The sequence below is a fragment of the Eutrema salsugineum genome, unplaced genomic scaffold (assembly GCF_000478725.1).
Source record: "Eutrema salsugineum unplaced genomic scaffold, Eutsalg1_0 scaffold_2, whole genome shotgun sequence".
NCBI lineage: Eukaryota > Viridiplantae > Streptophyta > Magnoliopsida > Brassicales > Brassicaceae > Eutrema > Eutrema salsugineum.
The window spans coordinates 18,135,420-18,147,631 of record NW_006256829.1 but is presented as its reverse complement, the minus strand read 5'-3'; the positions used below and the strand labels follow the sequence as shown (position 1 = coordinate 18,147,631).

Below are 12,212 nucleotides of genomic sequence, written 5' to 3'. Positions count from 1 at the left end.
GTGTCAAATCCTAGGTCTAAAAACAGAAGCTAAAACACGTTTTCCTAAGAATTTATATCTGTGTGGGGCCCTATCTTCTGTCATTATCAGGGTTGCTGGTTGTGTTTTCGTCGTTGAAAGTAGTGGGAAGTTTCTAAAAAAAAATAAAAAGAGGAAAAAGTTGGCTTTATCCGGTGTGTGGGAAAACGAAAGGTTTGAGTTCAGTTAGGGCTTCAATATCTGAAAAATAACCCCAAGCAGCGATTCCTCTTAAAATCAAGGAGTTACAGTTTCTAATTGCGGCAATGGACAGTACAGATCATAGCAACGGCGACGACGTCTTGTTCGATTCAATGTCCGACCAGGTAATTTTTGGGTTTTAAAGATTTCGAGTTCTAATTGCATGTTGTGGATTCAACATCAGAGGTGTTTGATTATCTGCGATTTTCGATAACTACGATAGTTTTAGTGGTGCGGTGGTTTTTGTTCAGTAATCATTAACTTGAAATCCTTGTTGTAGGTTGCCGATTCTGATCTTCCTCAAAGGATTTTTAGTCCTGAACAAGTGCCCATGGAAGATCGTGTCAACATTTACCAGAAGATGACCATCATCAGCGACATAGATGCCGCTTTGAACCAGTCTGAGAGAGAATTCTTGAAAACATCTCAGTTCGGAAAACTGTTCGACTTCGCACATCAGCCGGCGTGGTCCGGCGCATTTAGACTGTTTGCTTTAACCAGATTGTTAGACGTTAAGAAGGAGAACGAGATTTGGTTGGTGTTTGCAGGAAAACCAATAAGATTTTCAATTAGAGAGTTCAAGATTGTATCCGGATTGAATTGTGGGAAATATCCGTCGACACAGAAGAAAAAAAGAAGACCTCATGTTGTACCAGAGTTTTTCAAGACACTATTTGGCGACGAGAAGGAAGTCCCTGTTGAACGGCCCATCGAGATTGTGCAGAAAAAAACTGCTCTGGATTCCCAGCTGAGGCTGTGTTACGCGTGCCTTGCAATAGTGGATGCATTTCTCGTCCCTTCAGTTCATTTTAGTCGTTCTAAGGTGAGCATGGATCATGCCGAGATGGTTGAAGACCTAGATGCATTTCTTCAATACCCATGGGGAAGGTTATCATTCGATGTGATGATGAATTCTATAAAAGGTAGGAATTTATCTCAGATTCTGACTGCGACAATTACTGTGGGGGGACTATTTCCAGCTTTACAAATGGTGGTTTTAGAAGCAGTTCCGTCCATTCAAGACGATGATGAATCTTCTGATGATGAGGTAAGTAGTCCTTCACGGGTTGCATCTCGTGGTCGTCCCCAGAAAGTTCAGCTACAACTTAACAAAGCGAGGGTGCTCGACGAAGAGGAGAAGGTATGTATAGATATTACATGTAACAACTATCCCGGATTAAATTGTGAAGTGAATTTACTGATAACTGATATGTTGAAGGTAGATAGACATGGTGGAACCCGACAAAAGTAGTTGCTAATTTTGCGACGCTGAAGGTTAGTAGATATAGAAGAACTTTAGTTGCTAACACCTGTTGCATAACTCGTTTAGATGATATAAGCGAAGTTTAGGTGCTAACATTTAGCACACGATAACCGGGGTAACTGATATTATTGAATTAGATGCTAACTTGTACATGTAATTTTTTAGCAATTCCTAAGGTAATCCAACGACTATGTTATGTTTTAAGTCGACGTTCATTCAATCATTCGGCCAGATTTTGAATTCGACAATGAGCAAGAGGATCTGTCTTGGAGTGAAGACGAACCGGATGAGAGGGTTGATCATATGAATACGCTTATCAACCAAGGATTTGAATTTAAGTCTAACATGTTTGGTCCTGGTCTTGATCCTGAATCGTTAGTGGCCCGAACAAGTTCTCGCAGGGGTGGTCAAAAAGCAAAGGTAGCGGCAGCAAAGAAAGGCAGGGGTAAGATGAGAAAGTCTAGTAGACGTCGTACAACCGCAACGGTGGCGCCTACCAATGAGAAAGTAGTGGGTCTCACGGAGGAGAAAATGAAGGCACTCGTTTTAAAGATTGTTCAGGACAACAACAGGAAGATTGAACGATTGTTAGCAGATAAAAATCAGACAATCATCAACAGTATAACTCAGTGGTTTCTTGATAACGCAGTTATCGATCGCGAAATGAATGCTGGTCCATCTTTCTCGGGGTTAAGCGCTGGGAGAACGAGGTCTCGGCAGCAACAGGCTGCGCCTAGTGGCAACCGGTTGCTTCACCACCAAATGTCCCTCAACACCGAGTAAATCTTGAACCCCAGACTATTGAAGATCGTTCTGCTCCGCAGTCAAGCTTGGATCCATGTAATATGCCTACAGCAGATGAGATCGTTTCACATTACGTATCAGCAACCGTTGAAGATGGCAACAATGCGAGAACAGCAGCTCTGGATGGTGAGGATCAGAACGATACCATAAATGAGGTTAGCTTCCAAGTTGCAGAGGATGGTCTAGATGGGACACCAATATCAGGCGACGCTGGGATTGGTTTTACAGAAGACGCGAGACGAGAGAAGGTATGTTGGTAACGTAGTTGATTTTGGATCTTGTTGATTTTGGATCTTGTTGACCGTCTTCTTTTGTGTTTGCGGATGATAGGGAATGGAAAATGCGGATACTCACCAGCTTAATGGTCAAAAGGACGGCGATAAGTCACCATCTCTGGTCAATTTGCAGGGAAAGGTTCTCATACCCAACCTGTTCTAAACAATTATGTTAATTATGTTAGTGAGTTATGGTTTAGGTAATAACCAGGTTTTTGGCATAATAGCCTCATGTTATTTGTATGCATTCGGGTGATTATTGTTTGTTAACCGAACAGGAAACTCTGGACTCATCCGTAACCCAGACTTCTCAGACTTCACAACCAAATCCTGTGTGAATCTCTGAGCCAGGAGAAAAGGTACCCGTAATGCATCGTCGTTAACGGTTAACAAATAACGCTAACATATATGTGATAGGCGTTAACCAACGTGTTAACCTGCAGCATTTTGAGTTAGTGTCTAACAATATTACTTCATATGTGGTAGATATATAGGTTTAGGTGCCTAGTTTTCGAAAATACGTATGTTAACGTTTCGGTGGCCTGTTAGGTAATCGTAGTAGGGGCTATCCACGTTATGGGAATAATGGCCTTATGTTTTCACGTGCCCCACAGATTACTTGATGCATTTGCTCTATATGTTACAAGACACTGTGGCCTCATCCGCATCTCAGAATGCACAATCCATTTCAGTGCCAATCCCTGAGACAGGATACAACGTGGTGGCAAAGGTACTGTCCATTTAATGTACCCAAAACCAGATATAATACAGGCAACTTATTCATAATACAAGTTAGGTGCTAATAGTTCCATCGTTTAAGGCTAACCATTGTTTTGTTTTGTATAACTATATTATCGCCTAAAAAATCAAGCATATACAACAACCTGGATTTAGGCTATATTTTTGCAAAATTATTCAATAACAAATCAAAAACAGACGCTAACTGCTAACATGCTATTTCCGTTCAATGAGTTTAGGAGGAATGTCTAGGGGAGTCACAAGCAGTGGGGGTACTTGATGTTAACACGTCCGACCCTGATGACCACACTACGGAGGTTTAGTGTTCAGCTGCTGCAATCTGTGATTTATTTTAAAAATTTTGATTTTGTGGTTAGTAACGCATGTTTTTTGCTACATGGTGGGAAGATGGACGGAAGTGTTCCTATCTCTGAAAGGGAGGACGACAATCCCCATACGCCTGTTGAGGTTTCTGAGCCTCAAGTTGAGGTGGAGCAAATTCACAGGAGATTTAGCAAGCGTGTGAGGACAGTATCAACCAGATATGACAGTCCATTTCTCTGTGAGAAACGAATTAGATCAATAATAGGACAGAATCCTCCAGTTGATGAGGCGGAGAGATCCCTACAACAACGCTTTAAAAAAGCAATGAAAGCGTTCAAAAGGTTACAGTCTAACTTAATTGTCAACGTTTAAATGAGATTTGTGCTTTGTTTTTTAAAACCACATCAAAGCAATGTTGACGCTTGGGATATTCGTAGGCCTCTGAATGTCGGTGAAGGAATTGTGCTAACGTCGAAGGATATAAACGAAATGCTGGGGGAGACAGAAATCAATGCCTGCCAAGGTTTGTATAATAAACTTGGTATTAATAACGATCTTCTTCTTTATTATGAACATGTGTTTCTTCCCCCAGGTGATGGATACTCTCTGCATGCTCGGCAGAAACTTGCTCCGTGAAGACAGTCGGAAACCCAGAGTCGATGTATTGGATTCTAAGTTTGTATCAATGCTAACCAAGTTGTACCCGAGATTTAGCAAGGCGTATAACCGTGCTGCCTTCAAGTTTTCAAAAGCTCTTATCGAAAGAGTCCAGGGTGTTGGTGAGCTCGACCGCGTGCAGCTTTTCACTGATGCCGACGTCCTTTATTTGCCATTCAACCTCGATATTAAGCATTGGGTATTCCTTGCGGTTGATGTTGTCTCCTGCAAGATCCATGTTATCGACTGCAATGCCAAGCTTCAGAGCGATGTTAGCATGTGTACTGAAATCCGTCCTTTAGCGGAGATGTTGCCTTATTTGTTTAAGGAGGTTGCCGCTAACGAACAGATGAGTCAGGTTGGGACCAGCGAATATGAGATTATAAGGGTCTGCAATGTTCCTCAGATCAAATCAACCCCTGATGCCGGCCTCGTCGCCTATTTCTTGATGTTATCTCATGCGTTATTTGGCATCCAGGGTTGTCTTGAATTCGACCTTACTCATATTGATATGGAGGCAAAGAAAGTTGCGATGGTTATGATTGATCAATACCTTTAAATGGTAATCACTTGAAGACCTTGTTTTTCCAGTGTTCTCATTATGTCAGACTTGCAAGCTTCCACTCGTTTTATTAAATGTTGTTTCTGTTTTACTACCAGATATTTGAATTTGAAATTACACGATATTCTAGTTATCGATACTATTTAATCTCGTTTATCTAGGTATCTGTTATCTAAAAGGGTTTAGTGTTGAAACAATTGGTATCTGCTATCTTGAATATCTGTTAACCGCATTATATTTTATTTTAACATTTTGTCACTAATCTCCATTCTGCATTTGTTTTTCTTTTAATTCAATTTTCAATATATTGTTAGGCGCTAACAATATGTGAATTACGTTGAGTAAATGTTGTCTCTGTTTTACTACCACATTTTAGGTTTTCAAACTACGGAATATTCCAGTTATCGAGACTATTTTAATCTCTTTTATCTCGTTATCTGTTAACTAACAATGTTTAGTTTTGCAACAATTGTTATCTAGTATCTTGAATACCCGTTAACCGTAATATCTTTTTATGTTAACATTTTGTTATAAATATCCATTCCGAACATGTTTTTCTTTAACTCAATTTTAAATATATTGTTAGGCGTTAACAATATCTGAATTAGGCTGTTGAATTGAAGTTAATTTTTTGACACTAAACTGCCATTACTAGCTGATAACATGTCATTCCTAGCTGCTAACAGTCTATATTATGGTGTAACAATCATAGATTACCTGTTTAGTATAGAGTTTTGGGACTACGATTTCGGTTTACTGTTTTGAAAGTTAGGGTTAAGGGTTTAGGTTTACAATTTGAGTTTCATGCTCTAGTCTTTAACCGTTAACATTATAGCCATTCACTACTGAGTTACTTGATTTTTACAATGTTTAAGTTAGCCGCTAACAACTTGACCTGCTAAACATTGAAGTTAGCGTGTAAACAAATCATGTTAAGTGTTTAGGTTCCGTTTTGGATTTTCGGCTTTAAGGTTTGGGGTTTAGGGGTTAGCGCTTAGTGCTTACGGTTCAGTTTTGAAACAACTGTTATCTGCTATCTTGAATAGCCTTTTACTAACGTTCTAAACAACTGTTACTTGGTTTACGTTACTAAGTTCGGAATTAGGTCTTGAATAGCCTTTTAACACATCGTAGCTAGTCTCTAATTCGAGACGTTAGCGTGTAAAAAAAGTATGTTAGTTGTTTTCGGCTAGTCCCATTAAATTGCATAGAATTACCATTTACTATTAGTTTTTCTTGTTACTTCACTTAACGATTGAAAGGTTAGACGATACCAATATATGAATTCGGTAAAGGATTTTCTACCGGTAGATGTTATCGTGTAATATTAGTTCTTTGATGTTTGCGTTTAAGTTTTTTTTTAATAGTGGCTGTTTTTAAAGATTTAACTTTGAATAAAAAATGATTCTGTAATTACTTCAGTTATAGACTAACATTGTCTCGATGATATAATGGCTTTATAATTGATGTAGACAAATAATAACGATTTGCATATATTAAGGATGGTGGAGTAGGTTATACAACACATAGCCGCGGTCTTACAAAGTCGTCTTTAAACAAGTCAAAAGTCGACGACTAACTACTTGGTCATTGCAGCCGTTACTATAGACAAAGTAAAAATGAACGGCAACATATTTTTGAAGATCCTAAACTTCCCTTACAAAGAGAAACAGAAAAAAATGGGAATTAGGCACCATCCTTCCGCCAAAAAAAATCTGATTCAGCGTGCTTATTCCCCCTGTATAAAAATGTTAGCTGTTATACTAATAATCATCATAAAAGCTTAGGATAATATGGAATATATGATTACCGATAATGGGGCTTTGCAGGTGGAACGGTTGTGACCGCGCCCCCGGCACCTTGTGCACTTTCTCCTTGACACACGCTTGAAAAGTTCGAACCCAAATAATTAACAGATATTAACAATTAATTATTTGGTATAAACCACTAACATAAGCAACAACTAATGAGTTTGTCTACCTTAAATTCACCACGAGAATTATCCGCAGCTTCCGTGGCCTTCCTGGTGGTCGACGAACAGACGGGGGTGCAAGATTTCCACCACCTACATCTTCTGGCTTTGGAGCAAGATGGTCTGTATCTGGCACCGGCATAATAACCCCACTGTACGCCAACTTCCGATACTCGGTTGAATAATGAATGTCAACCAAACTATCTACACGGACGCCTTCTTTTATTGCTGCAGCTATGGCATGGCAACAAGGAATGTGTAGTAGTTGGAATTCCCTGCAACCGCAGGTTTCTTCCCACAAATTCACTGCAAAAGCCGTATCAACATCGTCACGAACCTCATAGAGTCCATTACCTGCACGTTAACCAAGATAGAAGATAAATTATATTTGTTACAAAAAGACGTCACCGTGAATGGAATGCAGGGTCAGGGGTACCGATTTTCATGACGAAGTAGCCGGATGACTTGTGAAAACTCTCAATCAGCATTTCTTGTATCTTTGGGTTCACAATGTCGTTTTCAGTGTTTGCAGACTCTCTTCTTAGAGCAAACCAAGAAACAAGGGTTGTTCTTATCGTTTCCAAGATTGACATTATGGGGTACTCTCTAACCATTGTCATCACCTTGTTTAAAGATTCTGAAATGTTGCTAGTCATCACATTGTATCGTTCACCTATGAAATAAGACCTAGTCCAGTGTTCAAAACCAACTCGCTCCAGATATTCAGCACACCTAACATCGATGGACTTTATCTCATGGAAGGCTTTGACAAAGTCGCTGAAACGGTAAGCACGGCCAGCTACTGATGTCAGGTGACTGAGGTGCTCAGATTTAAACTGTGTCACGACATTCCTTTGTAAATGGACAATGCAGGCTCCATGTGAAGACATCGTATACACCTTCAACGATTATCAAGATAATAGTATTATTAGCAGTTTGTCAAGGTTAGTCGGTAACAAATAGTTTTGTTAACATAAAGTAATAACGACTAACCTTTCGAATACTGCGTAAATTGAAGCATGGCGATCCGAAACAAAGACTAGATCATGTTCATCTGGAACAATGGTGCTTAGCTTCCTCAGGAACCATTCCCAGGAGTCGTCGTTTCACTGTTGACAATGCCAAACCCTAGTGGAAATACTTGGAAATTTCCATCCTGAGCACTTGCGGCCATGAGACAACCACCATAACATCCGCTTAAGTGGGTAGCATCGATCACAACCACTTTCCTCATGTAGGGATAACCTTGAACACACGCACCTAACGAGTAGAATAGATATTTGAAACGTACCACCCCCGTTGCTGAAGTCTCAGTTTCCAAAGCTACTACCGAGTTGGGAATGGTGGTGAGTAGTTTTTCAAAATTGGTGTGACCAAAGCAAAGCTCGCCGCAGCACCACCTAATGCGTTATCCATCGCAAGTTCCCTCGCTCGCGATGCCTTCTAGTAGCTGACGTGCAGACTGTATTCTTGACGTAACAGGCGGCGAAGATCACAAGCTCGCGGACCTTTGTCGTTCAGGCCATATCGCTCACGGACCATCTTTCCTATTACCTCCGTAGATGCTACTCGGTGGAAGTCCCCACGTGCGTCCACACTGCAAGTGTGTTTGGCGTTGACCGTTCTTACTTCAAAGCGAACACTGTCTTTCAACTGCACCGTATATATTCGCCAAGGGCACCTAGGACCCACACACACCACAATGACGTGCTCTGGGCAAGAATTCAGTGTCTTGAAGTGGAACCTTCGATTTATTGCATGAATGGCGAGTTTCAACTTGCACTCCTCCTTATTCTTGACGATGCGCCCGACGTAAATTTCATCGCCTTCGTATTGTACATCACCTATCCCTCTGGCTAACTCATCACCTGACAAATACACAGAGTTAACAGTATCTAATTAATAATTTGTTTATCACTTATATCAGTAATTAGCAAATAATTTGCTTACCTCCGGCTACAGGGTCATCAAAGTATGGAGGTGCGTCCCTCTCGTGCAATGCTGGTTCAACCCGGGGGTCAACGTTAACCGGCGGCGTGTGAAGCATAACAACCGGATTTCCGGTCAGCGAAAGAGGTGTCTGACTTAACATATGTGGATTAGCGACTATCACATCATGTATACCATGTAACACGGTATTGTTACGTGATAACATCATTGCTATTAACTCCGCAGACATTTCATGTGGAGCTGTTGATGAAGTTCCTACTTCACGTGTAGCCATTCCTCTCTCGGTCATCACTCCTTTGCCCTTGTCGGCCAGCGTGTTAGACGATTGTATCAGATCCATTTGCGGAGTTGCTGTTTGCAGTATCGGATCCGGGACTGGATCGTCGTATAAACGAGCGATCAAATCCTCACCTGCAGTATGAGAGGATCACCTCATTTTTTCCATTGGTTCCTGTTTCGGTTAATGTTAATCAATGTAAAATCATTCAAGTTTCAGTTACCTATGAGCGACATACGTATGTCAATCTCCTCGGTTGAGACTAGTTCTTCCTCGGAGAAGTCATGACTACTTGATGATGACGGGATTGATGTTGCAGAGGAAGACGACTCCACATTCGCCACATCAGTTTGTGTAGGCACAACTGGGTATTCTTGGTCTTCCTCTACGTACGCCCCAGCCAAAGTAAGCTGTAATCCCGCCTCACGGCAGGCCGTTGGGATTGTTGACATTTTCGCGGAGCCATCTATATCCATGACGTCAACTGCACTAGTAACAGTGTTAACAGCCTCGTTTTCAGTAGCCCTCCCAAAAGGACATGGTGGGCCATGGAAGAAACGCCAGAGTTCAGTCAGATCGCGAGGAAGGGGAGACTCATCCGTTTGAGTTTGCCTCTCCGGAGATGCAGCAATCATAATGCCTGCAAATGTGTTATACGTTTTAACTGTTAATTTTTCCGAGTAACTATACAAAATATATTGCATCGTTGTAACCAAATAAACTAAACCCACAGTTACCTTTTCCTTTTGAACAAGTGTTCAGCTTGGCAGAGTCTGAACCGTTTACACTACTAGCTGTTGGAATAGCAGGTGATGCGGCCACAGTCTCCAAGTTGTTCATTACCACTGTTTGAAAATCTGTTAACAGTTAACATCGGTTAAACACCTGCATATACCCGTAGATGGTGTAAATGTTATGCTTGTTAAAATATAAGCTTGTACCTCTTAATCGTGGTAATACCGTTGTTGGAGTGTCTGTTGGTGAGGGCGTGCTCGAGTACTGCACGCCGTAGGGGACAATCGACATTGCTGCGCTACCAGTACTAACACAGTTACTATTTAAATCCAAAGATCGGTTAAACAAGTAAGCAGTTGTCTCAGACGTCGGACGGTGAACCCTAAATCGCAGGTAGACCTCTTCCAGGTCGGCCTTGATTGCCAAAAACAAGGCTGCGTCTTCATCATTTTTAATAGGGATTGGGAGCCACCTTCCTCCACTCAGGACCCAGAATCCATTGAGGGCCATGTGTAGGTTATGTCGACTTCTTCTTCCGGTTGAAGTTTCAACCCCGATTTAATTGCAGTAACCATCGAGATGAAGGTGTCTCGTTCCTTCATTCCAATAGAGGAAAAAATCCCAACTTGGTCGGGTTCGTGAACCCAACTTCCATCGCTTCGTTTCTTCCAGACACCGCGGACAACAGAAACTTCAAGAGTCATTTCGCCAAGATTCTGTATAACCGAAAGGTGAATTATTAGATAAATGGGATAACAGAGAGTATCAATAGTTCTGTTTTCAAGATATCGTAGTTACATGATTACTCGTATAACGGAATATCATAGAAATCGAACACACTTACCTGATTTTAGGAAGCAGTTTGTTAACGTCTCACCGGCAGTTATTACGGCTGCAACCAGGTTTCTCTGTAATAAATGAACTACTGGGTATGTTTTTTCTGCTTCATCTTCATTACCAGCGAAGCATTAAATAGAGGAGTTAACCATTAAAATATTTATTGTTAGCGTACCAATGTGATTGTTACCTGAACAAGTTATCGACCATGCAATAATAAGATATTGCGATATCTTGTGTCAAGCGGCGCTGCGTATCCAGTATTCTCTGCATATGTGTCAGGATTTAAATGTTGTTGTCGGTGCAGGCTCATTTAAAGTAATCTCTGACTTCAGCACATATAGGGGCAAATCGGGAATGATTTTAGTCAAACTATTTTTCCACCTAAATTTTATTTATGCTTTGGTATTTTCTTAATAAACTGGACAATTTTTAGTTTCTACCCAAGTTACTCTAGTTTAAATTGGATCGTTAATTGCGTTAACTTTTTTCAATATCACTTTAATTTGGAACTACAAAACATAAGGGCGTTACAGGTGGGCATAAGAGGAGGCATATGTTTAGTTTTTTTCAATATTATGGTTTTCCGACAGCCATATGTTTTTTGACAGATTTCCGACGGATCTCCAATTTTGTCCTTTATCGATGGATATCCAACGGATGCAGTTTTCCAACGAAAATCCGGGAGATATTGAATTTGTCAAGTCCCGACTTCCCAACAGGATCGCTTCCCGACGGATTTCTGACTGATTTTTTTTCTAACGGATTCTCGACGGATTTTGTTTTGTAATTTCCGACCAATTTCCGACTAATTTCCGACCACTCCTATATTTTAATAAAAAACATATTTAAAAATAAATCATATAAATAATTTATTAAATAATTAAAATGCTAATTTAAAATTAAATTTATAAATAAAATCAAATTCATACAAAATATTAAATATCCAAATTACAAAAAAACAATTATTTCTAATTTCCTATTCCCGTACTTCCGCCTGTTCCCGGTCCTGGAAAATTAGGGAACCTCAACCTCATCCACGTCTTCATGTTTGAAAGCTTTATTTCTGTATAAGCTTTAGCTTTCTTCAAAGCCGTTACTTTCTCTTGAAATGTTTGGTTATGTTCCATAATATCTTTGAGAATCTGGTTAAGGCTCAATATCTCTTCCTTGTATAATACTTTTTCAAGACCATGTCAACGTCATTTTTTGACAGGAAGTACCTGCAATAGTCAAACGAAAATTTTGAATTAAGAAAATTTAAAAGAAAGAACAATTTAAATTATAAAGGAGAAACAAAAAGAAAACAAACTTACTTCGCGAACCCGACGGTTGACTTCCTCGCGCGGGAGAATGACATGAGAGGAAGAATCACCTTGTGACTGGATGAGCTCTTCATCAACCTGTGAACAAATTTCAGCTACAAGAGGATCTTGAATTACGTTGGATGTCTTGTTTGTGTGACACGCCTACATCAGGTCTAGATGACTTGGAGGTTCTACTCCTACCGCATTTGTCTATTAAAAAAACTTATAAATAATTTTTTTTAAAGAAAACAACTAATATACAAAAGTATTAAAGGGAAAACAATATTACCA

At 40.2% G+C, this 12,212-nt stretch overlaps 2 protein-coding genes across 2 annotated transcripts; one reads left to right on the top strand and one right to left on the bottom strand.

Moving 5' to 3' along the window:
• Positions 1 to 284: 284 nt before the first annotated feature.
• LOC112086632 lies at positions 285 to 2,266 on the top strand. The gene is made up of 4 exons (XM_024155604.1): positions 285 to 344; positions 500 to 1,360; positions 1,443 to 1,467; positions 1,716 to 2,266. The coding sequence occupies exons 1-4, from the start codon at positions 285 to 287 to the stop codon at positions 2,264 to 2,266; spliced, it is 1,497 nt and encodes a 498-aa protein (XP_024011372.1).
• Positions 2,267 to 6,819: 4,553 nt separating this feature from the next.
• Positions 6,820 to 7,705, bottom strand: LOC112086631. The gene is made up of 2 exons (XM_024155603.1): positions 7,252 to 7,705; positions 6,820 to 7,169 (listed from the first exon to the last, which is right to left on the bottom strand). Exons 1-2 carry the CDS (start codon positions 7,703 to 7,705, stop codon positions 6,820 to 6,822), a joined length of 804 nt encoding a protein of 267 aa, XP_024011371.1.
• Between the last annotated feature and the right edge of the window lie 4,507 nt (positions 7,706 to 12,212).